Source organism: Anas acuta, chromosome 17, assembly GCF_963932015.1.
Source record: "Anas acuta chromosome 17, bAnaAcu1.1, whole genome shotgun sequence".
Taxonomy (NCBI): Eukaryota; Metazoa; Chordata; class Aves; order Anseriformes; family Anatidae; genus Anas; species Anas acuta.
The window spans coordinates 12556183-12584007 of record NC_088995.1 but is presented as its reverse complement, the minus strand read 5'-3'; the positions used below and the strand labels follow the sequence as shown (position 1 = coordinate 12584007).

At 40.2% G+C, this 27825-nt stretch overlaps 2 protein-coding genes across 20 annotated transcripts in view; both read left to right on the top strand.

Moving 5' to 3' along the window:
• Positions 1 to 17526, top strand: part of EP400 (E1A binding protein p400) — a 49198-nt gene extending 31672 nt beyond the window's left edge. For 7 of the 18 annotated variants that reach the window (XM_068654206.1, XM_068654205.1, XM_068654204.1 and 4 more), the window contains 24 exons: positions 310 to 421; positions 1091 to 1234; positions 1544 to 1702; positions 1969 to 2052; positions 2624 to 2755; positions 2879 to 2923; positions 3031 to 3184; positions 3593 to 3834; positions 4334 to 4507; positions 4752 to 4799; positions 5816 to 5952; positions 6483 to 6539; positions 6677 to 6755; positions 7312 to 7512; positions 8516 to 8561; positions 8663 to 8772; positions 9357 to 9561; positions 10096 to 10259; positions 10643 to 10849; positions 11170 to 11365; positions 11943 to 12073; positions 12293 to 12460; positions 13207 to 13284; positions 15067 to 17526. In XM_068654206.1, the coding sequence (XP_068510307.1) occupies positions 310 to 421; positions 1091 to 1234; positions 1544 to 1702; positions 1969 to 2052; positions 2624 to 2755; positions 2879 to 2923; positions 3031 to 3184; positions 3593 to 3834; positions 4334 to 4507; positions 4752 to 4799; positions 5816 to 5952; positions 6483 to 6539; positions 6677 to 6755; positions 7312 to 7512; positions 8516 to 8561; positions 8663 to 8772; positions 9357 to 9561; positions 10096 to 10259; positions 10643 to 10849; positions 11170 to 11365; positions 11943 to 12073; positions 12293 to 12460; positions 13207 to 13284; positions 15067 to 15339 (3346 nt within the window). In that variant the 3' untranslated portion in view covers positions 15340 to 17526. Of the gene's footprint in view, positions 1 to 309; positions 422 to 1090; positions 1235 to 1543; positions 1703 to 1968; positions 2053 to 2623; positions 2756 to 2878; positions 2924 to 3030; positions 3185 to 3592; positions 3835 to 4333; positions 4508 to 4751; positions 4800 to 5815; positions 5953 to 6482; positions 6540 to 6676; positions 6756 to 7282; positions 7513 to 8515; positions 8562 to 8662; positions 8773 to 9356; positions 9562 to 10095; positions 10260 to 10642; positions 10850 to 11169; positions 11366 to 11942; positions 12074 to 12292; positions 12461 to 13206; positions 13285 to 15066 lie in introns of those variants that run through there. The other 11 variants (XM_068654210.1, XM_068654213.1, XM_068654212.1 and 8 more) reach the window with 8 other exon arrangements.
• Positions 17527 to 17629: 103 nt separating this feature from the next.
• Positions 17630 to 27043, top strand: NOC4L (nucleolar complex associated 4 homolog). Of its 2 annotated transcripts, XM_068653727.1 has the most exons (15): positions 17630 to 17786; positions 17873 to 18014; positions 18093 to 18199; positions 18491 to 18598; positions 19116 to 19265; positions 19868 to 19967; positions 20722 to 20756; positions 20860 to 20910; positions 21466 to 21577; positions 22187 to 22247; positions 22822 to 22932; positions 24183 to 24346; positions 24812 to 24894; positions 25798 to 25911; positions 26219 to 27043. In XM_068653727.1, exons 1-15 carry the CDS (start codon positions 17694 to 17696, stop codon positions 26333 to 26335), a joined length of 1548 nt encoding a protein of 515 aa, XP_068509828.1. In that variant the 5' UTR covers positions 17630 to 17693; the 3' UTR covers positions 26336 to 27043. The 2 variants fall into 2 exon arrangements, with proteins under 2 accessions (XP_068509828.1, XP_068509829.1); XM_068653728.1 differs by lacking the exon at positions 18093 to 18199 and having other exon boundaries at positions 17655 to 17786.
• Positions 27044 to 27825: the final 782 nt, after the last annotated feature.

Below are 27825 nucleotides of genomic sequence, written 5' to 3'. Positions count from 1 at the left end.
AGTGCTGAAATCATCATCTCACTTCAGTATCTACCCCCCCTCCAGTTTATCATAGGAAGTTGTAGTCTTAACACCACATGTAATTAATGAGTCATATATGTGTGTTTTTTCTATGCTTGCATACCTCACATTTTTAAATAGTGGATCTTTTATACTAATTGTTAAAGAAAAACTTTAAAGTAGAGAAAGTAGTATCTGTTTTGTTCTTGGCCTGTACCAGCACCCAAAAAAAAGTTTATTAAAAGCTCATAATTATTCTACAAGGGAAATTTCTGTTTCTGAAACTGTTCTTTTTTCCTCCTTTTTTAGGCTTGTCAGTGGTAATTCTGTAGAAGAGAAGCTTTTGAAAAATGGCACAAAGGACTTGATCAGAGAAGTAGCTGCTCAGGGAAATGACTATTCAATGGCCTTTTTAACACAGGTAAGTTAATATTAAAACATACACCAGTGTTGTGGTGTTTAGTAATTTCAAAAAATCTGTGCTGGAATTTTAAATAACAGCATATAAGGAATATGTTTGGGCTGGAATTGATAGGTTAGCATATTAGATTTCAGGATTGCTGGAACTTAGCTGTCAGTATTTGAGAGAATGTGGCATTACCTGCTCTTGTTCTGTTGCTTGTACAGTCATCACCTTTGTGACTTTATATTCTGGTTTCTTGCACTTTGCTACAAACTTCTGCAGTTTGTAAGATTGAAGTTTTCAATGACTTTGAAAACATGAAATACAAAGTTTGGGTATTCAGTGATGTAGGCTGGTCTCAAGGTAGAGAAGACAGTGACAGCACTGATGAAGCTAGTCTGTCCTTTCCTGGCACTCCTGATATTGCGATGTAGGTTGTTAAAGTGTGCATTTCTGGCTTTCCTATAAGTTGCTCAATAATATGTTATTCTACTGTGTAGTCACGTAAGAAAATTACAGAAGAGAAAATGGACAATTTTCCAGAAATAAAAGATCAAGGTTTATTTTTTCTTTAGTCAGTGCATAGTTTATAAGGTTACTTGAACCTAAGTTAATTTAAAATAGTATATAAACCAAAATAGTTCTGAAAGCTGAATATACTTCTCTTTTTTTCTTCCAACTACCAAGCAAACGATTCAGGAGTTGTTTGAGGTTCATTCTCCTATGGAGGATTCTGGATTTAGAGTGAAAGCAGAAGAGTTTGTAGTACTTTCTCAGGAGCCTTCTCCAGCAGAAACCATTTCACCTAAAGTTGCACGACCATTCATAGAGGTAATTATTAACCCAGGCATTAAAAATACAGCTGTACGACATTAGTGTTACACTGCATTCTCTTATTTTTGGGGAGGAAGTAAATTCTTCTAAGCTGTTTTCTCTTAGGTTTATATTGTTTTGACATTTTCCTCTTAACAGTACTTCCAAAGGGATGCAGTGAAGTTGTAATCTTTCTGGGGACTGTTTCTCTTGCCCGAGGAGAGATTTATTGCAGAAATTTGTGTTGGGCTTCATTGAACTTCTTACAGGAGCTTCTTTCCATGTTTTTGAAGTCCTCATTATTTTTAAAAAATGTCTTTCTTAAAGGCCCTCAACAGTATTGAGCACGAAGATGAAGAGTCAAATGATCACATACAAGAAATAAGATCTGAGTCGCACATTGAGCCTTTAATCTCAGAGCTCTGCGAGACAAAATACAACGAAGAGCCCTCACCGTTGCAGGAATTAGTTGCTGTTGTGGATCAGGTACCATGACCTTCCATGAATATTTAGCTAAAAAGTCATATTTAGTTCATATATTTCAATTCCTTTACAGTCTTGCTTTAAAGCAACTTTGTTTTCAATTAGTTTGATACTTCATTAAATGGATGAGAAACCTACTGATTTGAAGCTGATGTTAAACTATCAGAAAGGGAGATTAGTTTTCAGGAAACCTTTGATACAGTCTCCTTCAGTTACATTTCTTTTGTTGTTCTGAATACTAACTGTTTTTCCTTGATACATTCTCACAGTTGACTCCAATTGAGAAGTATGCTTTGAATTATTTAGAGCTCTTCCATGTGTCAGTTGATGAGACTGAGCCTCGGATGAATGAGGTAAAATAGCAAATATTTCTATTCCATGTTTTTCATCATAATGCATACAAGCAGGGGTTAATATTTTCAGTGTGTAGTGGAAGTTGCTCCAGTGACATGGAGTAAGTATGTTGTAGGCACCTCTATTGTCTTCTCTTGCTGTACTTTATGAACCCCAAGAATACCTTACAGAGATATTCCTATCTTGTCATTCTTTAGGTTTAAGCAGATGTCAATTTTTCATTTATTCTTTGTAAAATGGGAATGACATTATTCAGCACAGTTCAGCAAATATTTGTTGTACTCCATTGATAGCAGGGAAAAATATCATTAGCTTCAGCGAGCCTGCTTATTTGGGTAAAGGAGCTTGTTCTGGTTGTCTTGGATGTTTAACTCAGTTTGCTTTATTTCAAGGGTATAAATACCTGCAATACCCGCAAAATCTCCTTTAACTGACCGTAAAAGTATGTAAAGTATCTTTGCCTGTAAATATCAAAGATTAAGGAATTTGTCTGTAAAAACACAAATCAGTAATTTCTGATCTAATGTCTGTTACTGCATGAAGTTTATAAGGACTCTAACTTTTACCTAGGTGGAATTGAAAACTGTAAAGAAAGCATGGGAAGTCCAGCATATGAAGGAGTTAAAGGAAAAAGAACAAAATATGCTTTGGGATGATGAAGAAGAACTTCTCACCTACACTCGAGAGGATGCATACAACAAAGTAATTCCTGATTATTATATTTCTTAAGTGTTAACAGTGAAGTCTTCTCAGTTATTCTGAGAATACCTTTTCCTTCAGGGTTCGGTCAGATCATTTGAATTGCATTCTCTTTTTGCTTTGTAGGAGTATGTCTATGAAGGTCCAGATGGACAAACTGAAATTATGCCAGTAAGTACATGTAGTAGCAGGCAGCCTAATAAGCTTTTTATCTTTTGAAACATAAAGACCCGTGATTAGTTAATAGTGCAGTAACTACATTTTTTTTTTCTATGCAGCTTTGGACTCCCCCCACTCCACCTCAGGATGACAATGATATCTATATTGATTCAGTTATGTGCCTGATGTATGATACCACCCCTATTCCAGAATCAAAGTTGCCTCCAGTGTATGTTAGGAAGGAACGTAAACGACACAAAACAGATCCTTCTGGTAAATGCTTGTTCAAAACTGTTGGAAGTTTTATTGCTGAAAGTTAAAAACGTCAGGATTTTTGATACTTCCTACACGTCTGGTCTAGTAAAGATCAAACGTGCGTTTCTTGTCTCACTGTGGTCCTGTATCACCAAAAATTCAGTCTGTCTTAGACAGCGTGTCTTTTGATTTAGACATACGGTTATTTTTACTTCTGAATTTCTAGAAAATAGGTATTCTGCTGTGTGAGTTAGACTGTTCTTACTTAAAACATAGTATGGCCAGAACTTTTATAGTTTCTGACACTGTGCTTTTAAGAAGTAGTATGGAATACTCTGCGTGTTCAGGAGCATTTTGCAGCTGTACGTAGCACATGAATCAAACTGGTTGTAACTGTTTACTGAGGATTTTTTTTTTTGGTCTTAGCTGCAGGTAGGAAGAAAAAGCAACGTCATGGAGAGACAGTTATTCCTCCTCGTTCACTTTTTGATCGAGCAACTCCAGGAATGTTGAAAATGCGACGAGAAGGCAAGGACCAGAAGAAAAATATCTTGCTGAAACAACAAACACAGTTTGCAAAGCCTTTGCCGACACTTGTCAAACCTGCTGCTGAAGCTGGACAGGATAATCCTGAGTGGTTGATCAGTGAAGACTGGGCACTTCTGCAGGTCAGGCAATTACCTGCACTTTCTGCTGATATTATGTATTGTATTTTAGCTTCTAATGTCATAAATGGCTCTTTCAGCACTTTCTCTCTTCAAGTTTATTTGTAATTCCTTACAGTTTGTTTGGCATTTTGCTGATCTAACTCAGAGTAGATTGCATATCGCTTGTGTTTCCCTAAGGATAAATTAAGTTCTGTTCTTGCTATAGAGACTGCTTACTGTTGTGGCCCAGGTTAGTCTGATTGGATGTTAGATAATGCAGCTAAAGTTCTTCTCACCTTTGAGAGCAGCACTTGAATGGCAGCTCTACCTATGCAGACATCAATCTGTATAAAAACATTTTATGCATATTTATTATCTGTTGAACATAGGTGAACCCATGGACTGAATTCTAAGCTCTGCCCCATTGTAATAATGGCATGTGGATCCATGCAAATAAGGATTGGTTTGGAAGATTGGAATGATTTGTTACCTGAAGCTTTTGTACCCTTATCTGTTGCAGGCAGTGAAGCAGCTGCTGGAGCTTCCTTTAAATCTTGCTGTTGTATCGCCAGCACACACTCCCAATTGGGACCTTGTTAGTGATGTTGTTAACTCATGCAGCAGAGTCTATCGCTCACCAAAACAATGCCGAAACAGATATGAAAATGTCATTATTCCAAGGGAAGAAGGAAAGGTGAGTTTATATAGAGTGATGCATCTTTTTTACATTAAGTTTGTAGAGTTTTTTTTTCCTTATCTCCGTAAACACTTTTTTTTTTAGTTAAATGTTTCAACAGTGTAAATAAATAACTTTTAAAAGATTAAAAAATTATCCTCATCAGGATTTCCACTTATTTTATATGATTTCTTTGAAAAGAAAAAGCACCTGAACAAAATCTTCCACAAAAGATCATCTAACTTTCCTTCTTATTTTACAGCTAATGTACGAAGCTAATCCTAAAAAGAAGACAAAAAGTATTTATAAGGTGTGCATTGGTATTCTTTCAAAATCAAATCTAGACACTGTGGTATTTAGCAGCAATGGAGGTGGGCAGATAATTCATATGAGATCCATGTTGAGTGTTACTTGAGTTCTGAAACATCAATTAAAATTCCAAATTTATTTTTTCCTTTCTTTGTTGATACAGTGGATTGACACCAGACTTCAGCTTTTGGATTTGATAGATAATTTTTAAATCATGCAAGAAGTTTGTTTTCACTTAAACTGTAGTGGATATTTTTCCATCTAACAACCACCATGTAACTTATCCTGATTATTATGATGGTACTTAAGATCTGTAAGGACATACTTCATAGTAGGGTCTAAGTGGATTACAAATACGTAGTGAACTTAATGTTTGAAGCACCTCTTTGTAAATGAGGACGATAATGCGCTGCAGAAACCAAAATAAATTCCACGATTATAAGCAACTTCTTCCAAATCCTACTGCGACTCAGTGACAGAACTGGGTAGAGAATCTAGAACTTCTGACTGTAGTCACATTCTCTGACTAATAAGCAGGTTTGTCCCTGACTGGCAGTTTCCACTTAGGAGGAGCCAAGCATTAGAATGGCATGGTGTGTTGGATGTTAACATAGCTTTGTTGGGAGAGCAGTGCAGTGATGGTTTTATTATATTATGTGTGCGCTACGCATAACTATACACTAATGGGCTCTTGGTTTGGGTACTGAATTAAACTTGCAAGATATAAACTAAAGCAAAGATTCTTTTTCAAATTAGAGTTTGCCATTTTGTATGTCCCCAAGTGCTGATGCCAGTGTGACCGTGAGAACTGCTCCTTATTTTGCTTTTTCTTTATATATTTCCCATAGAGTTTTGTGTAACAGTAAGTTATCAATGACATGAGGCAGAAACCAGTCTGTGGTAGGATATGTTGGAGATCGTTTTTAAATAATCTACAAGCGCACCATGTACATACATAGACAAAATGCAGTGTGGGGTGTGTTCACAATTAAAAGTTGGTTTATTTTCATTTTTTAGACTAAAAACAGTCGCCCACTTCGTACCAATCAGATCTATGCTCAAGATGAAGGTGCCACCCACACACAGCTTTATACTAACCATTTTGAGATGATGAAAATGATTGCAGGGAAAAGAAGTCCACCTATCAAACCTCTGTAAGTTTAACTGGGATCATCCAATCTCCCCATCACCACAGACTTCCTGGAGACTTTGTTCTGCATTGCTCTCCCAGCTGAGCGTTATTTCACAATCTGTTTCAAACTGCTGTTTTGCTTCTCTGTTCTTGACCTCTTTCCTTGTGTTATTGGAACATCTTCATATTTTGTGTGTTTGGGTTAGATTTTACTCACTGTGTGAATTTGTTTTTATATGTGATTAAGAGCTTGGTTGTTTTTTTAATCTACTTTATAAACCAGACTTTCTGTTTGCCTGAATTGCAAATGTTTTAATGTCTGTGTTGATTAGTAGCACTTTGTTTTTTATGTAGATTGCTGCAGTATTGTTTTCTGTATTCATTTATTATTTACTCTGAATCTCTCTTAAAATGTCTGTCTTTATTTAGGCTCCAGTACTAATAGGTATATCATGAAAACTTCACCACAACTGCAACTACTAAAACATGTGAAATTAAATGTTGGTTTTAAATTTCTTCTATCTCCAATAATACAATTTTGCTCAATTTTAGACTTGGCATGAATCCTTTCCAGAAGAATCCAAAGCATGCATCTGTTCTTGCAGAAAGGTGGGCACTTTATATCTTGAAGGAGTTATTGATTGTGTAAAAAGTACTTTTTAACTATTTATTTATTCAATTATTTATTATATATTCAGTTATTTATTTTTTAACTATTGTGTACTTTGTCTTACCATTGTTTCTAGTGGAATTAACTATGATAAGCCACTTCCTCCAATTCAAGTTGCATCCCTCCGAGCAGAGCGTATTGCAAAAGAGAAAAAGGTACAGTCTCCGTCTTGGTTATATGTAGACTGCAGTAATTAAACTCTAGACAACAGAGGAAGTATGAGAAGGGCTAACTCCTGGGCGAAGTTTGCTGGTACAGTCATTTTTCTGGGTAGCTGTAACTTCTTGATATACACAAGGCCCAAAGTGGGACCTTTCCTTGGGCCTGTATGTGATATTGATAATTGTTTAAAATCGTTTTGAAACACATGTGAAAAAAAAAAACCTTGTACAAATCTTATAAAACATGTAAAAATCTCTTTATTCTTGGCATTCTGTAGCCTGCTTTTTAAAATTATTCAGGAGATATTCATCCTTGCTCATTGATGGTAAACTGCTTGTGTTACAGTACAAGCTATATCACCATGATTATAGCTTGTAGTTTGAAACTAGTTGGATCATGTAACTTATAGTTAGAGAGCTACAATGAAATCATGTCTGTACGATTCACACTTGATTAGAATTAAACTTTGGGGCTTTTTCATTTTAAATACATCCTGATTAATCTATGCACTGTTTTGAAGACTATGAAGCTCACACTCTGATTTCCTAGGCTTTGGTTGAACAGCAGAGGGCACAGCAACAGACAGGTCCGCAACCTCAGCAGCAGCAAGCTGGCCAGCAGCAAGCTCAGCAACCAGCTGTACAGCAAGCACAAGCCCAACCTCAGCCGCAGGCTCAGGCACAGGTAGTTCAGCAGCCACAGGCAGTAGTACAGACTGCAGTAACTACTGTGGCCAACACAGCAGTATTGGTAAGAAAGGGAGAGCTTGGTGTCTCTGATGTAGTAACTTCAGTTCCTTTCTGTGTACTATATTTGTGGTTTTTACTTGCATTTTAGGTCAGTATAGGGAAATAAAAGCTATTTATTTATTTTTTCTTTTTTTCTGAGTATGCTTGGTATCTTCTTCTCCATCTTTTTCTATTCTCTTATTAAAACTCTGTTCATAGCATTATTGTAATAGGTGTTGGAATTCAGAAGTGAAAAAATGCCATATGCTTTGCAAAGACTTTTTTTGTCTTTTTGAGTTTAGACTTTGATTAAAGTTTAAGAAAATGAATTTACACTGTGTATGCAAAGAACTTTGAGAATAAAGAGACTGTAGCTGTATCGGCTACTCTGATAAATTAACTTAAAAAACAAGACTTTGAGTAAATTAACCTCAGCTGGGAAAGTGCGATGTTACATTCTACAATGTTACATTCTACAGGACCTACAAAGCAAATCTGTGCAAAGCTTTCATGGCTTCTTTAAATCTAGAGTCTATTAGTAATTCTGATGACAAGTTTGAGGCTTTTGTTATTAGAGTCAGTTCAGTTTGCACACTAAAGTGTGTAGGTAGTGGTGATTATAATTCGGTTGTTGAAAGAACAGAGTACTGCAGCTTTACAGAAAGAGACAAAGTGCTCTGACCCACAAGTATTGCTGTGTATCTCCTGCTCAGTGATGCTCATGTGTGAGAGGTTACCTGAGGCGTGCCAGAGTAACACATCACTCCCTTCTTCTAAGAAGAAAGTGACCAGAAATTTGACTGGTCTCCAATTGCTCATTAGTGTGGCAGAATCCTAATATATACAGAAATTGTTGTTATGCAAAATGAAAGTAGTTGTAGAACTATCTGTTCATTTTATTGTATTTTTCTTGAATTGTCATTTCTTGAATACATCATTTTGTTAAACAACATAGTAGTATAAGAGCTATATTCAATTTTCTTTTATTGTTTTCTGAACTGTTACCTCAATTGTCTTCTAAATAGGCAGGCACAATCAAAACAGCAGTTACGGGGACAAGTATACAGACTGGTAAGAAGACTTTATAATTGGGCATTGGAGATGATAGGATATTCAGATTTTTTTTTTTTTTTTTCCTTACAATCTCATGTTTAATCCTGGTTTGTTTTCAGCTACAGTGAGTGGAAATGTCATAGTGAATACCGTTGCTGGAGTCCCTGCTGCTACCTTTCAGCCCATCAATAAACGTCTGGCTTCACCAGTTATACCCGGAACATTGACTGTGAGTAGATTGCAGCACCAGTTGTAGCTCTGGATTGATTTTGTTTGCATGTTGCATATCTGCTTCCTGCATTAGCTTTCTATGTTCTGCTCCTTTTTTGCTATGTTTCTGCTCCTTGCTAGCTTCATGTGCGTCTTGTGATACCAAAATACCAGAATACACTGGGATGGCTTATCAGAACAAAATACTTAAGAAATAATGCAGTTAAAATTAGTTCATAATTGAGTGCTGTCTTAGGAAATTGTTTATGTCAATATCATTGCCAGCCTGTAATAATTTTATGCTCTGTTAATTATGATCTTTTATTATTATTTTCAGGTTGCAAGATCTTAAAAAGGTTAAGCAAAAAAAGGAAAGGTAGTGAACTGCAATGTAGTTAAGGGTTTGGTGATTAGCGTGTTTGAAAAAGATTTAACCAGATGCCAATTGTGAGATATATTCAAACAGTTGTGTTAGAAAGATTTGGACCTTCTTTGCTTTATGTTTGATGTTTGTTTCTAAAAATGTATAGTCTATTTCCAGAACGTTGCGTAGTTTTATGTGAGGTATGAGAACTGAGGAATAATGACTGTGTTCCTCTTTAGACTTCAGGAGGCACTGCAACTGCACAAGTGGTACACACCCAGCAGCGGACGGCGGCAGCACCTGCTGCGTCCACAGAACTGGTGACCATTGCATCTACGCAGGGGGTTCGTGCAGTAACGTCAGTGACAGCATCAGCAGTGGTAACTACAAACTTAACACCTGTGCAGACCCAGACAAGATCTTTGGTGACTCAGGTTACACCAGGTAATAATCGTGTTTGAGGGATTTTTTCATAGGGTACACAAAGGACCTCAGAATTCCTGTACTTTGTTTGACCTCTGAAGTTCCACAGTGTTGAAAGTCTGGATCTGTAGACAGACCAGTTAAATGATGTTGTGATTTTTAACTTGCTTATTGCTGGTGCTTAGATGATATATTTTTTTGCCAGTGAGTATTTATGGATGGAGTGTTGCAGTAGAGAATGGCTTGGCCGCTAGGCATTACAATTAAAAAGGTTTATTAACAATCTAGCAGTAAAATATTAGAATCGAGTGTTGCAACTAAAACCCATTATGAAGAAAGGAGTACATATTGTATTATTTATGTTGTTTTTTCATCATTGTTATGTGAATGTGTTGTTATTTGTGGTTAGTCCACAAACTGTAATGTAGCTTTTCAGGTGAAATCAAAGAATTAAATTTGGTGTTGAATTAATTCATTCACTGAGGGTCTTTGAATGTGAAATTTTCAGTGAAATATCCATTCACTGATTTATTTTTTTATTTTTTTTATTCACAGCTACACCAACAGTTCAGCTCTCTGGTAAAACCATTACCCCTGCTCACTTCCAACTTCTGAGACAGCAGCAGCAGCAGGCTGCTCAAGTGCAGGTCCCTCAGATTCAGGCTCAGGCACAAGCCCAGTCTCCAGCTCAAATAAAAACTGTTGGCAAATTGTCACAGGTGAGGAAATGTCCTTGAAGAAATGTGGCATGTTGCTCTCATTGTTACTGTAAGCATCATTAGCAGTGTGTGTTGCACCCTGTTTTCTTGAACTAAAATGAAATGTGGGTCTTTGTTAAAGGTGATCTCACTAAAATTTCAAGGAGGCAGGGAGTCTGATAGCCATTTCAAGTAGCACCACTGTCGCCGTAGGTCAGGATATAAAGTACTTATTTCTAGCTGACTGGCCGCCCATAGTGTAAAGGAGTTCTGTTCTTAGTTCTTGGATCTAAACTGAAGTCTGGTATAGAATCTTTCTCCTTTAAAGCTGCAACTTCATCTCCATTCTTTTTCCTGTAGTCATATAAAGAATTTGAAATGACAGAAGTGTTTTATTTTTGCAGGAACAGCTGATCAAGTTGCAGAAACAGAAACTGCAGCTTCCTCAGCAGCAGACGGCACAGCAGACACAGCAAGGAGCGCAACAGCAAACAGCACAAGTACAAGTGCAACAGCAACAGCAAACTCAACAACTCACTGCTGTTACAGCACCTCGTCCTGGTGCAGTTCTCACAGGCACTACTGTGACAAACCTGCAAGTTGCTCGTCTTGTAAGTTTTTCTTTGACTTCATGAAAACAGTCTTGGACAGCTCGTTCTCTATTCTAGCTTAAAATAACTGAATGCAGGTTATTCAGGCACATAAGCGCCTTTTGCATTACTTAGGCAGTACAAAAGATAGAATGCTAACACAAATAGCTTTAAAGACCAACTGACACCATCTGTGATGTGTATGAGATGTGAAGGAGACATATTTGGAAACATTTGCAACTATCACTTCATAATAATCTGTTATATGCAGCAAATTATATATATAAGTATATATATATATATTTGTGCCAGTACAATAATCTTCATTCCTTACTGCTTAGACTCGTGTTCCTGCTTCCCAGCTTCAAGCACAAGGACAGATCCAGGCCCAAACTCCACAAGCAGCACAGGTTGCTTTGGCAAAACCTCCAGTGGTATCCGTTCCAGCTGCTGTTGTGTCATCTGCAGGAGTCACTACACTCCCTGTAACTGTTGCAGGCATTAGTGTTGCTATTGGGCAGCCACAGAAAGCAGCAGGTATGTCAACCCACTTGCTAAAACATAACTTTAAATTCCACTTTTTTAAAGGTAGGATGTTTGTTTCAAGTAATATCTTGTGTGGGAGACACTTTTTGAAAACTAAAGCTGTAGAGGTTAAACTCCATTATGTTTCAAAAATGAGGTAAGAGAATTGCACTTAATCCATTTAATCTGGAGGTTAGTATGATTCTTAACTCAGAAATCTGTGTGTACGAGTAGGTGAACAGATACAGTTTTAAAAATAAAGTCATAGTAACTGCATTTTTTAAAATGTGAAGTGGAAACAGAAAAACTTGTCTTTCAGAACTGTCTTCTGTAGTGCAGAAAGAATTTTTCCTGTAGAAAGTATGACTGGAATAACACATACTTAGCTTACTCATGCCCTTAGATAAAACAGTGTTTTTACTGTCAAAATTATGTGTCTTATTCCTATTAAAATCAGTGGGTTATCAGTGCTCAAAGCTATGCGGATGTGTAAGTCTATAAAAGCACAATCTGTTTGCAAGCTGCGGTTACTGGGACAAAGCAATAAAATGAAGAATCTTACAGTCCTATTTGTTTTTGTAATTTTCAGGAGGCCAGACAGTAGTTGCACAGCCACTGCATGTCCAGCAGCTTCTAAAACTCAAGCATCATCAAGCAGCACAGCAACAGAAAGCTATCCAGCCTCAGGTTGCACAGGGCCAAGCTACTGTGCAGCAAAAGGTACTTACTGTTTGACCTTCTGCGGAGTTATGTAATGCTTCTGTGGCTGTAAAGCTTCAGCTCTGAATTGTGGTGACACTTCTAGCTCATTTTGCTATTTTGAAACACGACAGGATTTGTTTAAATGATAAAATGTATTTAATCTTGTTAGCTACATTCCTGTTCTTTAAAATACATATACATTTTGTAGTTATTGATGCTTTTTTTTTTCTTCTGCAGATAAATGCTCAACAGGTTACAGTCCAAACCCAACAGCAGACATCACAGCAGCAAAAAGTAACCTATACGACACAGCCTGCCATTAAAACGCAGTTCTTAACAACGCCAATTTCCCAAACCCAGAAGCCAGGCGGAACGCAGCAAGTGCAGGCCCAGATTCAGGTACAGGTAACACAGTTTTACACCTTTAAACACTATTGTGATTGGATAACTCTAAAGCTGACAGGTGATGTAGCATTTTAGCACCCACTAGCTACATATTTTATTTAAATCATATTTATAATAAAATTAATTGGTGATGAATATGTTGCCTTTTAGCAGGTCAAAGAAACCATCTGAGACAGAAGTTTGCCTTTCCTCTTTGAAAGAAATAAAGTGTATTACTCCTTTTTATTGAGCAAGGGATTTGTACTGTATTTACTAAGGAAAATTTGATTCTTCCTGTTTCTTCCCGTTTACTGGTGCTGTCTCCTGGCCTAATCTCTAGCAGCCAAGGGTAGCTTATAGTTACCTTCTTCTCTGGATAACTAGATCAGTCTAACCAAGGAAAAGGAAGGGGATTAGAAACTGGAACCCTTACGCTTTCAAAAGTATATCTAAGACAAGATAGCCCTTTAGAAAGTTTGTGCTGCCTTCAATGTTATATATAGTTGGGAGGAAATCAGTACATTAAACTTAAAACTGAAAATATTACTACTCCTCTTCCCCTCTTAGCTAAGTTCTCAATACACTGTTCTAAAAAAGTTTATTTTTGCAAAAGTACAGTATCACTGAGAAGGCCAAGATACCAACTTGCAGTGAACAGGACTCAGGAAAGGTTTTCACTTAGTAGCAGTTTTGATAGATATGGTGTGTTGCTGCTATTAGCAATTTCTTATTTTGACTAAATCTTTCTTTATTTCATATCAATAAAGGTTGCAAAACTTCCTCAAGTGGTCCAGCAACAGGCTACTGTTGCCAACATTCAACAGATGGTTTCGGTTTCTCAACAGGTGGGTTTTGCACTTGTCAAATAAAGCACTGGAAACAATCCTATAGAAAGCTCATTATTTGGACATAAGTATTTTTCCCCTTCTGTGGTATAGATAGTATTCTTGAAGGATGTAGCAATTTCCCTTCTGTAAAAATGATTCACATGAAAACCATCAGGTTGCTGTATATTCTTTAGTATAAAACTTTGATAGATGAAGCAATGTGTTGTTCAGCACTGTAGATGAGGTGAAAAACAGATTTTTAGAAAGTATTTCCTAGAGCAGAAAGTGTTTTTTACATACTGGCTTCTTGTGATGTTTAATCAAAATAGCAAATAATTGAACTAATGAGCACCATCTAAATTTGTTTTACAAAAATTGGGGCTAATAGGTAGTTACTGTTTATTTTGTTCCAGTTCATAAAGCCATGCAAAGTGGTTACTAAAATCCAGAATGGTACGGTATCTGTTCTAAATGTGGAATGATAGCGGGTGGCACTAGGGTAAGAGGGACAAATGGTTTGGTCTCCCTTCCCTTAGCTACCAGGCAGTTTGTTTAATGCTGTTTAGAACAATCTCTTTCAGACTGTTAGCAACAGGCATAACTTACACTGTTGATTGGCAAGAATGATTTAACTTTGGATGCTGGATGAGGTTATTGCCCTCAGTGCGCAGAGATCTGAGCCAATCAGCTCTTAATCTGTCACAGTTTATAGTGCAGTGTTTTAGTGTGGAATAAAATCTGTGACTGTTTATCTTAAAATGATGATAAAGTGATGTAAGCTGGCTGGTAACCACCTCAGATGTGAATGCTGCAAGGGCAAGGTAGACAGTAGGGAGTAGAAACCTAATTAGTCAACACGAGTTACTCCCTGTAGTCACTAAGAGCTCTTAGATAATTTTTCAAGGGACATTAAGGACTGGCTTTTCAGAAGTCATTGATGTTGGCATAACTCTGGGAGTGTTGAACTCCATGGTAAAAACAAACGGCTCCCCTCACACACACGCAGTGACAGTAGGATTAGGCCCTGTGTAGTATTTTTTTTTTTTTTTTAACTGTGGTCTTTATATTAAGCATCTGATGTTTGGGATGTGGCCATCTGCCGCTCTGGTGCTTCCCAGCGGGTCAGTCAATTGTTAACTGTCCCCTGGAGAAGCCCTTGCAGGATCATTGGGCTTCTGCCTCTTGACAAAGGCATCTAAAGCTGCTCAGTTTTCATTACCTTTTCTTAGTAAGGAGACGTTGAGCTGCTTTCCCCCTTCCTCTGGGTAGGACAGTGCAAATTAGATTTCTGGATGAAGTTCAAACTATTCTACCTTAAATTGGTGATAGAGACTGGCAGCTGTAGTCTGAAAGTCTAATGCTGGGAAGTGGTAGGAAGCCTTAGTGGCTGTACTTACCGTCACAATATGGGTGCTTCCCCGTTTGACCCTCCATCTATCCTTCTGTTCATTTCTCTGTCCCTTCAATTCTGTAAGACTAGAATTTCCTATTTTCCAGTGTTTTTTTTGTTTTTAACCTTCCATATATTTTCATGTTGAATCTGCACTGAGGAGATCTGAGTTAAAGGCATCCTGGCTCTTAGTTTTAATTGTGATAAGGTTCTAGAAGATGTGACAGAACATCGTTTTGTACTAAAGCCACAGATCCTAAATTCCCAGTATCCCTCCCAGTCTTTCTGCTTTGTCCAAGATGCTTCGCAGTCAAGAGAGCAAACACCTCCTTCCGTAGAACAGAAATTTAAAGAGCGCTGCTTAAGACTGAAGTATTATTTTGTAACTGCCCTGTTATCCTAATGTCTAGGTACAAGCTCAGCCCCAAACCGTGACACTTTCACAGACAACAGCAGGTCAACAGCAGGTTCAGGTGATTCCTGCAACAACTGCTACTGCTCAAGTCGTCCAGCAGAAACTGATACAACAGCAAGTTGTGACAACAGCATCTCCCCAAATTCAGGCTCCAGGTGTACAGAACCCAGCCCAGACACCAGCAACATCTGAAGCCCAGAATCAGCAAGCAAAAGTACAAATGAGGACACCTACTGTCAGATTAAAGGCACCTACTAAACCAAGCTGAACTAACTATTAAAATGCAATAACAGGGAAATGCAGCATTTCTTGTTTGCTACGCCAAGTGACAAGCTACTCCAAACACACAAATGAAGACAAACCACCTCTATTTTTTTTAACAGAAGGATTTTGCTGGTGAACATTTGAATGTGGAAACTCTCACATAACTTCAGCATATTAGCAACTGTTTAGTGTTCAGAACCTGTACAAAGTGCATTCTGCCAGTGTTCTCTGTGCTCATTCAAACCAGATAAAGCAACCATTAGAATTAAGTTCTGCCCAGGTTCACAAAAGTAAAATGGTAAAATGCCACAAATGGCAGGAAAATCTATCCATGTTGCATATCATAAACGGCCCATGGGAATATGCAGTTCTTTGCTATAGTTTGGATTTGCTCTCAATATCCATAGTGAAGCAAGTGCGGCTAATATAGCAAATTATTTTCCACCTGTATGAAAGCTGCATGTTGTTCTCTCTTGAGGTTAAATACCTCTGGAAGATCTAACTTACATTTGAAGTGCTCCCTGAAAAGTTTAGCCACTAAATGTGAAAACCTGTAAGTATATGTAATTAAAAAAGGAAGAAAGTTTCATTGTCCATTTTTGTATGTCTTTTAAAATGTTTGTTAGTAGTTTTGTGTACAGTTTACTGAAGCACCCAACCTGTGCCCTCATTCTCATTATTTCACTTTAAGATAATGGATATTTTAGGCATGAACTGAGTAAATACTGTGTTGATAGTAGATGTGTATTAAAGTGTAGCCCCTCCCCTTTTTTTTTTGTAAAAGAATTGTTTAGTGGATACAACTAAACAAATGGTCCATAGCTGTTTCTCATAGGACTTCGGTCTCGGAAACTCTCCAACAGATAACATTTAATCTCTTAGTTTCATTCTGCTCTCGCAACATGTTTAAATGTTCAGTACTTTCTACTCAGCTTTCAGCTTGGGGAGGGTGGGGGACTGGGGGAAGGGGAGAATGGTGAAATTCTAAGACTAATTCTTCAATTGTGTAAAGAATAAGATCTAACTTTTGTACTATTCTTTTACTAAAGCTAATGATGAATGTATCTTCAGGTGGGTATTTTGGATGTGAATAGAGCGTGGCCTCTTCCTCCAAATCAGTTTGCCTTATTGTTATGAAAAAAAAAAAAAAGCAAAAAGCTGCATAGAACTGTGGGTGTTTTCTTTACTTTTTTTGCATAAAAAGAAAAACTCTGCAAACAGCACTGCATGAGAAATCAGAAAGCTCTCAGTGGCTTGAATAGATTTATTTTACTTTTGCCCATAATACTGCACAACGTGTAAGATTCAGACGAAATTACAACATTCCTTTTCTGAAATGGTTTTAAAATTATTTTTTCATTGTGTGATCTTTTTAGCCTTTTAAGAGGGGAGCCTGTTTAAAGGCAAGGAAAGTCTGTCTTTTGTTCTTAACCTCTGTATGTACACACCTATTGGTACCTAGCAATCCAAATGGCTTAAACAAGAAAGAATACCCGGTCAGCTCCTCTGAGCAGCCTGTTTTGTTAAGATCACAAATGTAGACAGTGGGTCAGGCAGAGTTACTGATGTTTTTTTAAATTTTATACTGCATTTCTCCTATATCCAATTTTTCTTGGACCGTCAGGTCTGCAAATATGAGGGACAATTTTTTGTTTTTTTTTTTTTTCTTTCTCTCCTTCTCTTTCTCAGCTTGTACATGAAGTATTCCCCTGACCCTGCCCAACCACTGTTTTGTGCCATTGCCTAAACTTTATTACTCGCTGGAAAGCCAGCAGTGTTGGCAATGGGGTAGTGTAACACGCAAAGTGCAATGGTAGCAGCTGGCCGAAGCGCAGTGCTCATGCAGGATCCCTGCACGCCTCGCCCCCATTTTACTTTTAAAAGTTCAGCTCCCATTAGGTGCATGAAGGCGTGGGGGGGGAGCACTACAGCAGTGGAAGAGCTGTTGGCTGCATCATCGTGCTGCTCTGATTTGGTGTCTAAAGAGGCAATTATTTCTTGTTTAGGTCTGTTAACGAAGATAAAAATCGCTTATTTTTCCCCCTTTCTGTGTGTCTTTCTCCCAGGCGTGCGTTAGGAAGTCAACCTGTACATAACTCCTGAACATAAGCATTTGTACTTGATCCCGTAGGGTTGTAAGGAGTAGTGATGTATCCTACCTGAAGGTGTAATAAAGTGTACATTTTTATAACCCGCCCGTGTCCTCGCCTCACTGACACGGGGGGGGGAGCGGCGGCGGGGGGGGGGGGGGGGGTGTCCCCTTGCGGGCGGAGCGGCGGGGCCGGGCTCCTCCTCCTCCTCCTCCTCCTCTTCCTCCTCCTCTTCCTCCCGGCCCTTCCGCCGGCGTGGTGCCGCAGCATGGCGCAGCCCGGGCTGGCCGCCTGCCTTGAGGCGGTGCTGGGCAGCCGCGGCAACGCCAACCGCGTCTACGAGCTGCTGGAGCGGCTGGCGGTGCGGGACGGGGCTGGGAGGGGCTGGGGGGGCGGCGGGGGGCGCCACGGCTCTTCACAGCTCCTCACGGCCCCGCTCTTCTCCAGGCAGCGGCGGCGGAGGAGGAGGAGGAGGATGTGGAGGAGGTCCTCGGAGCCCTCAGGGCCTGCGGCCGGCTCTTCGGGGCGCTGCTGGAGCGGGGGGAGCTCTTCGTGGGCCGCCTGCCCGCCGAGGAGGCGGCGCTGGCCGGTGAGTGAGGGCCGGGGGGGGGCGGCGGGGCGCGGCCCGAGGCGCTGAGCCCCCAGCCCCGCGCCCTCCCCTCCGCAGGTGGAGGCAGCGCCGAGGAGAAGTACAGGGTGTGGATGCGGCACCGCTACAACGACTGCGTGGGCTGGCTGGGAGAGCTGATGGGCCACGGCTCCTTCCAGGTCAAGGTCGGTGAGCCTGGGGCGGAGGTACCGCGTTACCGGGGGCCGGTGGTGGTGTAGGAGCAGTCATCGCCCTAATGCTGAAGTGTCCGAGAATAGTAAATGACACTGAATAGTAAAAGACATTGCTGGTGCTCCAACTTGCCTTTGTGTACCCATCTCCTAGAAAGTTTCTCAGTAACAAACGTCCTACTTCATTCTTCCTGCTCTCCTACAGACCTAGAAGCAGCCTCCTTTGTGTCTGCCCACCGCTGTCCTTGCTGAAACGTTTTGTTTTTTTTTTCTTTTTTTTTGAAGGAATTGTCGCTCTGCACTCTGATGAAGTTTGTTGAGTTGGAGGCAGAATATCCCTTGGTCAAAGTGGAGTGGAAGGGGAGTTTCACTTTTCCTCGTGAACTTTTAAAGGTCAGTTGTAGAACTGAGGAGTTCCTGCTGCCAAGTACCCGGTGGCGTGCACAACCTGTTGCGTTTGAGTCCTCCAGAACAAAAGTTTCAGACCAGGAGACACGATAGGGACAGGAGAGACAATGCTAGAGAGGTGGCACCAAGTGTTAGGGCCTCTAGGTGAGGTGACCCCCGCAGGTGTGGGAGCAGCTCCTTGGGCAGGAACAAGCTGAATACTTGGGTGCTTCTGAGCTATCAGTGGTCTTTCTTTTTTATTCCTTGTCTCGCTTGCAAGCAGTTGTGGGAGATGAGGGGGAAGGTGCTGCCCCTGGTTCAGCCACTGTGTCACTTTGAAGTGACATCTGTAATGTGAGGGACTTGTCTCAGAGGTCAGGAGATGGGCCCTTGCTCTGGGGCAAGCAGACAGCGCTGCTAGCTGCCCTTCAGAGAGGCAGGGGTTGCCTCCAGCCATCGCAGCTGTCTGCTCCAATACTGTAAGAAACTGACTTGTTGCTTTTCTTTATAAACCTTTTGCTAGGTGGTTGTTGATGGCCTAATTCCCTTAAACGAGGATGCATCACTTCTGATCTCTCGCTTCCAAGAGTACATGGAGTACGACGACATTCGGTACTTTGTCATGAAGGCCGTCACCGAGAGTATTGGGCAAGTCATGCAGAAGACAAAAGAGGTAAAGACCCTAACCTTACTCTTGAGGTGGGTCTGGGTGAACACTTGCTCTGAAGCCCATACCTGTACCTTGTGTGCAAATCAGGGAGGGACTATTGGTGTATGGGAAGACTTCAGAAGCAGGAGTAAGTGTGCTTATTTGAAGGCACTGATTTTTTGTGTGCTTTCAGTATATGTCAATTATGCATAAGACAATTTTCAGTCTAAAATCGGAGGTCGCTTAAGACAGATCTATTGTTCTTGCAAAACCTCATGCTCTGGGCTGTAGTTCCTGTTTTACCCAAATCTCTACAGCTTGAGTGGCACAAGCGAAGGTTACTTACTCAGATGAGTAATGTTCCAGGAAAGAATAGCAGCACAGAGCTATTGTGTGGTTCATGCATCAGTGTTTTTCCTTTCCATTTTCTTTCCTAAATAAATTTCCTTTCTTTCCTAAATAATTTTTTTCCTAAATAAATCCTAAATACGTTTTCTTAAAAATTTGTCTTTCCTAAATAAATTTCCCAGTGCTTGGGAATAGGACACTGTGGAAGTCCAGTATGACTTACCATCTTTTGTGGACCTTACTTCAAGTTTGATTCTATGCTTTTTTTTTTTTCTTAGAGGCCACTGCCGTTTTACCAGCAGAACATATTTTCCCTCATTTCTCCCATTAACATGCCGAATAAAGAGATTGACTTGGTCAAATTTATGGTGAAGCAAGGTTAGTAAACTCCACGTAATGATCTGCATATGAAAAGGAAAATCGTCTTTAACATTTTTATTGTGTAAAGACTTCGCTAGTGTTTGCTAATGGGAAATGCCTGCTTATGTGATCAGAGATCCTAAAAAGTATTAAAAAATCCCTGTTCCCCAGTTTACAGTGGGGTCTGTCACAACTTTGTGAACAAGGAGTTCATGGCAAACTTTTAGATCCCCTGGTTTAGGGAATATTACCTTTTCCTCTTGCTCCTAGCATTGTCCTAACAATTGGAAAAGGAGTGTTCCTAGTGTAGAGAAAAGGGCTGCTTCTGGAGCTGACTGTGATGCTTTCGAGTTGGAGTAGGAACATTTTTAACTGAGTTCTAATGTGTCCCAGCCCATTTGGTAGTGGAAAATCTGAAGGTCAAACATATGCCTTTATGAACTCATGGGAATGCTTATCATCATCACTGCTAAATTCAGAGGAATTAAATTTTATGATTTTTTAGTGTTTTTATATTAGACTGCAGGAGGAGGAGAAAATTCATTTAATTCCAGTTTGTCCAATTATGCTTAGGGAACAGTTTGACTAATAGGATGCAAATTTACCTAGAAATAAGTTTGCTCCTCTGTCTAAGTGGACATTCAGTCTTAGGCGGGTATTTTTAATAACTAAGGTGAGAATTTTCAAAGGGCTAAGTAAAACAAAAGTAATTTTTTTTCTTTTTTTAAACATACATTTCAAATTCCATGTCTCTTTTTGCCTTTCTTCTTAGATAACCGAGAGGAATGGAAAGTATCGAAGCTGCAGGTAACTGTTCATTTGGTGCTTCAGAGTTGAACTTTCATCTAATGAAAGCAGAGCTTTATCTACACCAGTGTGTTTAGCTCACTGTTTGCAATTCTGTTTTCAGGCACACAAGCAGGCGTTTGAAAGAATGTGGCTCAGTTTCCTGAAGCACAAAGTGAGTGTTACTTCTTTCGCTGATCTGTATTGTTTTCCAGTTGCTAATCCTTAGAGGCTGTGGCTATCCTTGCCTGGAGCTCCTGGTAGGACTTCACTGTGCTTTTAGCGTTAGATGGGAGCAGCCCAGCCACCATCTCTGCTGGATTGCTGTCCTGCCAAAGAAACATGACCCTGTGTATGATCCCTTTCTTCCTGCTCTCAGCCTTTTTCTTCTCTTTAAACAAATCTGTCCGTAACAAGTGACCTGCAGCATAACAACTTGTGTTTGCAAGTTGAAGGTTCCCCAGCCTTTGTGCTAGTGACTTCCCCCCATGCACACTTTCTCTGAGCTGTGATGACAGTTTAGTTGTGAGGACCCACTGCTCTGAATTAACCTAATTGTCAGATGTCACTTGTAAACTCTCCAGTTTGGGAACTGTTGCCACAAGTCATTCTGTTCTGTCCTGGCACGTTCACTTTTGCTCGTGTGTTGCCTTTTTGAGCCGTGTGTTGCTGTTGCTCTTGGAGTTCTCCTTGCAAAGGTTGTTTGACTGTATTGTTTTGTCCTTCACAGCTACCCACTGGCCTTTACAAAAAAGTGCTAGTCATTTTGCATGATTCCATCCTTCCTTATATGAACGAACCCACTCTCATGATAGACTTCTTGACGGTGGCCTATGGCATAGGTGAGTGAAAACAGTCTTTTTATCTTTTGTGGGGCTCTGCAGCGTGGTACGTACAGACTTCAAAGGGCTGCTGGACACAACACCACAGTCTGGATGAAGTAGATGTGCTTTGGCTGGAACGAAGCTAAGAAACTAGGTGAAATGTATTGTCCTCCCAAAGTGAGATGTTACCTGCATTTGTCTGTGTTGTTGCTCCTTGTGTGTTAGAAAAATTATATTTAAGGACCTGAAAAGCGTTGAGTACTGGAGTGATTTCCTTTAAACACAGAGTTCAGTCAGCACTGCTGATACCTGGACTGTATCCAGACACAGGACGTGCAGTTTCCTACAGGAATGGTGTTTCTGAGGAGAACTTTGTCTTTCTGGTGTGGCTTTCTAGGGGGATTAGAGCAGCATCTTTGTTCTCATCTACAGCTTAATCTTTGCTAGTAATTTGTGAGCCTTTGGAAGGTTTTAGATGAGCTTCTCTCACCTGACAGCCATCACACTAGCTGAAATTTTGGGTGCTCTTAATTATGTGTTCCTTCTGGGAAGGTTTTGTAATAGCAACAAGTTGCAGATGATAAAGTGATTGATTTATTGTGTTGATACCTGCTTGCTTTCTTACAGGTGGAGCAATTAGTCTTCTGGCCTTAAATGGATTATTTATTCTGATTCATCAGCATAATCTGTAAGTAAAAAGAACATATTGTGTAAAGGGCCATGGGTTTTGTATTTTTATCATGTGCAGAAGAGACTAAAAAGAATTCTCCACATCTTCAGGCTTTAAAATTCCCCCACAAGAAAGCTAAGCCCTGCACGAGAGGCTCAGCTATTTGGATGCTGAGCTGTTTTGATAGTCTGACTTTTTTTTTTTTTGTCAGCTGAGCCTAAATATCTTCTTCTCCAGACTGTGGTTGCTCAGCACTTGAAAATCAATTTCCATTGATCTGATTACATGGTGAAACTGTAGTCTTTGGTGTGCCTTTCACTGGATCCTGTACCACTTGCAATCAGTGGACATAGCTTCACATCTCTAGGATGGCTAGGCACTGTAACAGCCAGAAATTCACCTTACAGCCTGATTTCAAGTCGTGGTTCTGGAGGTAAACCAAAGAAAGCTAAACATGCCCCCGCAGCACAGCAGTGGCCTGGAGCAATTTATGATGAAAGCATAGAAAAAAATGATTTAGACTCAGTGTAGTCCATTGTATGTCACTAATCAGCAAAGGATGTTGACTTTTTTCTTTTTGCCTTTTTAACAGAGAATACCCTGACTTTTACAAAAAGCTGTACAGTCTTTTAGACCCTTCTATATATCACGTGAAGTACCGAGCCCGCTTTTTCCATTTGCTTGATCTGTTTTTGTCTTCATCGTAAGTAACAACTTTATTATATACGTTCACGTACTATACTCCTGCTTTTCTGTTGGCTAGCATTTGTTCTTGAACAGTCCCCTGCACCTGGATTTAATGTATTCAGTGTGCCCGCTGAATTAAATTCTTTTTCTTATTGAGAAAACTGAATCCGAGAGTGTTGTGTAATCTTTCAGGCACTGTTTTTGAAGATTTGCCACACATCCATCTAGTTCCAGAAAGTAAAAATGCAGTTAGTTATCTGAGTTTGATCTGCAAATCATTACGGATGTATTTTGATCTATATTCCAGCTTGGCTGAAAGTGATTTTTCTCTCCATCTTTATGAATATGGAAAAGTAACATTTGCAGGCTTTTTATAGACATGGTATCATAAAGCTGTTGATAAATTGATGACCTTTTGCAGACATATAACATTGAAATATAAAGTGTTTGACAGTCTGTCTTGATGCTGTCAATTCATTGTGCACAGGAGAGAAACTAGATAAGCAGCTGGTCATGTAGTTGCCATCATATGTTACAAAATAAAACCAAGAAAATGCTTTACAGTTCAGCACTAGGCATTAATATCAACCCCAGTTGTATTCATACTGTACTTTGGAGAGAGTGACAAGATGTGACAGATGTTGTACCTTGGGGTGACTCTGTTGAGCCTCGCAGGTGTAGTGAGCCCCAGGGCTGAAGGCTGAGTGGCTGAAAATTGTCATCTTTTATCCCAGATCTTCTGACCTGCAGAAAGTGCCTAGATGGGCAGATTGCTGTTAGAAATTTGCATTTTTACCATAAAAGAGCTATCCTGCATGTTTACATTACAGCAGCTTTATGTTCCATTAACAGCTGCACTGCTTGCTTTAGTCCTGGAAGTAAATTTAACACCATGGCATGTGTATTAATTAAACCCACAAAGCTGCATTAGAAGAATATAATTAAGGTTGCCTGGCCAAGCGCTCAGAAGTTTGTAAAATGACTGAATAAAGATTGCAGTATGGATGACTGTGGACAAGAGCTGTGCTTGGATACAGCAAGTGTTTGGAGTGGTGCCATGCATCTGGATTGAATCACAAAATGATTTGAGATTAGTCATGCACTGAATGGAAATACCCCCAGGTTTGTTCCAGACAGCACTCCATAGTCCAAAAAGCTAAAGAACCCCACTGATCCTTAGCTTGACATGCTGTTTGGGTTGATGAGTCTGCTGGCTTGCTTGCTGGGACTTGTCCATGCTGGTTTCCTCTGTTTCCCTTCCAACAGCCACCTGCCGGCGTACCTGGTAGCAGCCTTTATAAAGCGCCTCTCCCGGCTGGCCCTCACTGCTCCTCCTGAGGCTCTGCTCATGGTCATTCCCTTCATCTGTAATCTCTTTCGGAGGCACCCTGCATGCAAAGTGCTGGTGCACAGACCTAATGGGCCGGGAGGTAAGGGGCAAGGTGGGCAGGGGAGTTCTGGGGCTCTGAGCTTGTCTTGTTCGCTTCAAGGCTATAATAAAGAAATGAGAAATGAGACTAAACACAGAAACCAGAGACCTCTTCAATTGCAGTCTGTAGGTTTTTTTGTGTAGGCAGTCCTACTGGGGCCTCAGCAATCTCCCGAGTTTTTCTTCCTCTGTCCGTGGTTTAATTACCCAGTGTTGAATGACAGTAGTGGCAGATCAAGGTTGCCTGAGATGCCCTTGCTTCAGACCATTCTAGTTCTTTGTGCCCTTAGAAGTAATACGATTCTGTAGCACTGCAAACAGTGAGACTAAGGTCATACTGTGGTATGTCAGCATGTTCCTGGATCCTAAACATGCTGGGAAGGTGCAGCACTGCTCTGGGTCTCTGTGTTCCCTTCGGTATTATGGGCATCACACAGGAGGTATTTAGCTCTGTTTCTTTCCTTAGATTTGTCAGAAGATCCATATATTATGGAACAGGAGGAGCCGTCTGAGAGCAGGGCTTTGGAGAGCTCCCTCTGGGAGCTTCAGGTATGTCAGCTAACGGGGCACATCTGTGTATGGTGTGGGCTTCTTCCACCCTTGTTGCTTTTGCATGACACCTTGGCAGTCGGCAGTAACACTTATAAGAACCTGCCAACACACATCTTGTAAATGAGATGACTTCTGGCCACTCTCTTACTCTCCATCCTTTTCTATCCTTGCATAAGAGGCGAAGGATTTCACACACATGAGAGCTAGTGTGTGCTAATTAATAGGTGACTTGCGAGTGCATGTCTCACCACGCAGCTGAAAAGCATGCGGTTAACAGCTGAAACAAGACTTAATAGCTGCAAATGTATAAGACTTTTTATTTGCTTTGGAGGGGAAAGAAGAACTTACTGAGCATTGATGGAAATTAATTGGGTACACCTAGGTCATCCTGTAGAAATGGCTTTAAAAATGCTAGAGAAGATTATAATGTTCACCTTTCACCTGGATCATTTGTAGGATGGCGTATGAAGGCTGAAATCGGGTAAATTACTGCTGCTGACTCTAAACCTTAATGGCAGGATTATCACTTTCCATTTAAATGTTACAGGGGTTTTGTGTGAGGGTCTGCTAGAAGAATGTTGCTTGGGAGCAGGAAGCTCAGATGCAGCATTAGGGTTATGGGAGGTGGCAAAATTGGGGTGTGCATTGTAGGCACGATCTGTGGAGGAATCCGTCTGTCTGGACAAGAACCAGGGGAAAGGGGCTGTTAGCGTGTTTGAAGCATGGCTAAAATGGGAATTTCTTGAAGCTTTGTATTAACGCAGTACAGTAAATTTGCCTCTTTTGTCCGAGTTTGATGTTTGCTGACTACCAAAGGGTTAGATACCTGTGTGGGAAGCCAGATGGATTTGTGTTACCCTGTTCTCATTAGACCGTCTCCTATTTGTCTTGCTTTTGCAGTCTCTACAAAACCATTATCATCCAGATGTGGCCAGGGCAGCTGCTATCCTGAACCTGTCGCTGTCTGAAATAGAGGATGACATATCAGGGCTCTTGGAGCTCTCAGCTTCTGAGGTAGCGTTGCTGGGCCTTTGTGAGTGATTGTAATAAGAGGAAGGGGATCTGCTTACTGAATGCAGTAGTCATGCCCTGCTCATCAGTCTTTGTGGGGAGGGAGCTAGGCGAGCTTTTGGTTACACAGAGCCTGAGAAAAAGGGAAAATGTCTGTTAAATGGTGGAGCATGAGGTAGCAATGATGGCAGGAGTCGCTTTTAAATAAAAGGTTCATTGCTATACCTTCCAAGATGTTAGAGCAAGCACTGGTATTAGCAAGGGTGAAGAGCTTGTACTGAATTTTTGCTGATATCTTCTCTTTCTGTAGCTTTTTGATAAAGAAGTAAAGAAATCAGCTGCTACTGTGCCCCTGGAGTTTGAGCAAGTACGAGGTTTGTTTGGGAAGAAAAATGATATTTTTGCCGAGCACTTCAGTTTAGATTGACATGATCTCTTATCATATTTATCTGCATCAACTGACTGATCTTAGGGACATGCACAAAGCTCACCTGCTGTGCTGGACAATTCTGCCTTTGAAATATCTCACAGTGGTGAAAGCTGGACTGCTTTGGTGACCTTTGCCAGTACCCATGGATGGGCTTTCCTTTGTTTCTCGTTTCTCAAGCTTACACACTGCTGCCTGGTACCTGGGAGGAATTTTCCCCCAGAGCAAAGTTTTCTGGACTTGTTCATTGTTGGAATTGAAGCCCTTTTCTACAGAGTTGCTGGTACTGGCTGATGGCTGAGATCAGTGACTGCATCAACAGACCACCTTGCTGCCATTCTGGGGACTGAGGGGAAGTGGTTTCTGAATATCGGTTTTATTTTTCAGATGTGTTAATTTTATACAAGAGCAGACAACTTGTTTGTAACAGTTACCTCTGTACAACACTTGATCATAGTCTAATTATAATTTTTTATATATTTTTTAAAATTCTCTTTTTCAGAGAAATGTTTAGCTTCCATGTGCTAACCCATGTTTGAGGCATTGAAAGCTCAGGTTTGTCAGAAACAACTTACAGATGATGCTCTGCAATTCCATTATGTCATGTTGCTAATGTGCCTTCATGTATGTCCATCTCATGCTGTAAAGTTGCTTAATTCAAAATGCTCATGAGCTTTGGAAATAAACATAATCTTGGTGACTACTGTAGCTAGGGAGGCTAACTGTGCAGTGCAAAGTATGTCTAATCCTTGATTTTTGCTACAGAATGATAAGCAGCTTAATGCAGTTTTGCTTGTAACTTGCAAGTGTTGCAGGAGCTGTGGCCAGTGTGTATGCAGGTGCTAATTAAGTTTTAGCTGGCGCACTGATACTAGGTGCCTTTGTTAATTTGGATTTCTCATAGAGTTCCAAAAGTCATGCATAAATTCCTTCTGATAGTGTTTTCCAAGTTGCTAAGTGCTCTGCCTTGGTTTGAGATAAATTCCTTGTTAAGAATGCAGATGCACTCACTTGGGACTCTTTTCCTAATTATTTTCATTATTTCCTAATATTTTCAAATATTTCGTAATTATTTTCATATTGTTGTCTCATTAGACTTCAGCTCTGCTTATGATGTTTTGAAATCATATTTTGTGGAGGACAAAAATACAGTTCAGAAAGTAGAGATTAAGAAAGCTAATTTCTGGCAAACAGACTTGATTAAGGTACCTGCAGTTTTTCTTGATTTAGAGCCACTGTGTTTTGTTTTCTTCATGCTATCCAAATGATGGGCGTGTCCTCAGAATGTAGAACTCTACCCCTTTTCTCTGGTACTTCTGAATTTAGGTGAGGTGCTTTGAGGATCTTTTAAAAAGAAATCTCTTCTCTTGTGAAGAAGCAAGACTGCCTGCTCCCTGGCCAGCCTGCTTTTCCTCTTTCTTTCATTTCTGCTATCTGTGGTAGGAAGGCAGAGTGGCTGAAATGATAACTTACAGCTCAAGATGCTTCAG

Excerpts from the sequence above, each read along its gene's own strand:
- NOC4L (XM_068653727.1), top strand. The coding sequence starts at position 17,694 with ATGGCGCAGCCCGGGCTGGCCGCCTGCCTTGAGGCGGTGCTGGGCAGC. Across the intron at positions 21,578-22,186 it reads GACGGTGGCCTATGGCATAG|GTGGAGCAATTAGTCTTCTG; the intron begins GTGAGTGAAAAC and ends GCTTTCTTACAG. Across the intron at positions 24,347-24,811 it reads CAGACCTAATGGGCCGGGAG|ATTTGTCAGAAGATCCATAT; the intron begins GTAAGGGGCAAG and ends TTCTTTCCTTAG.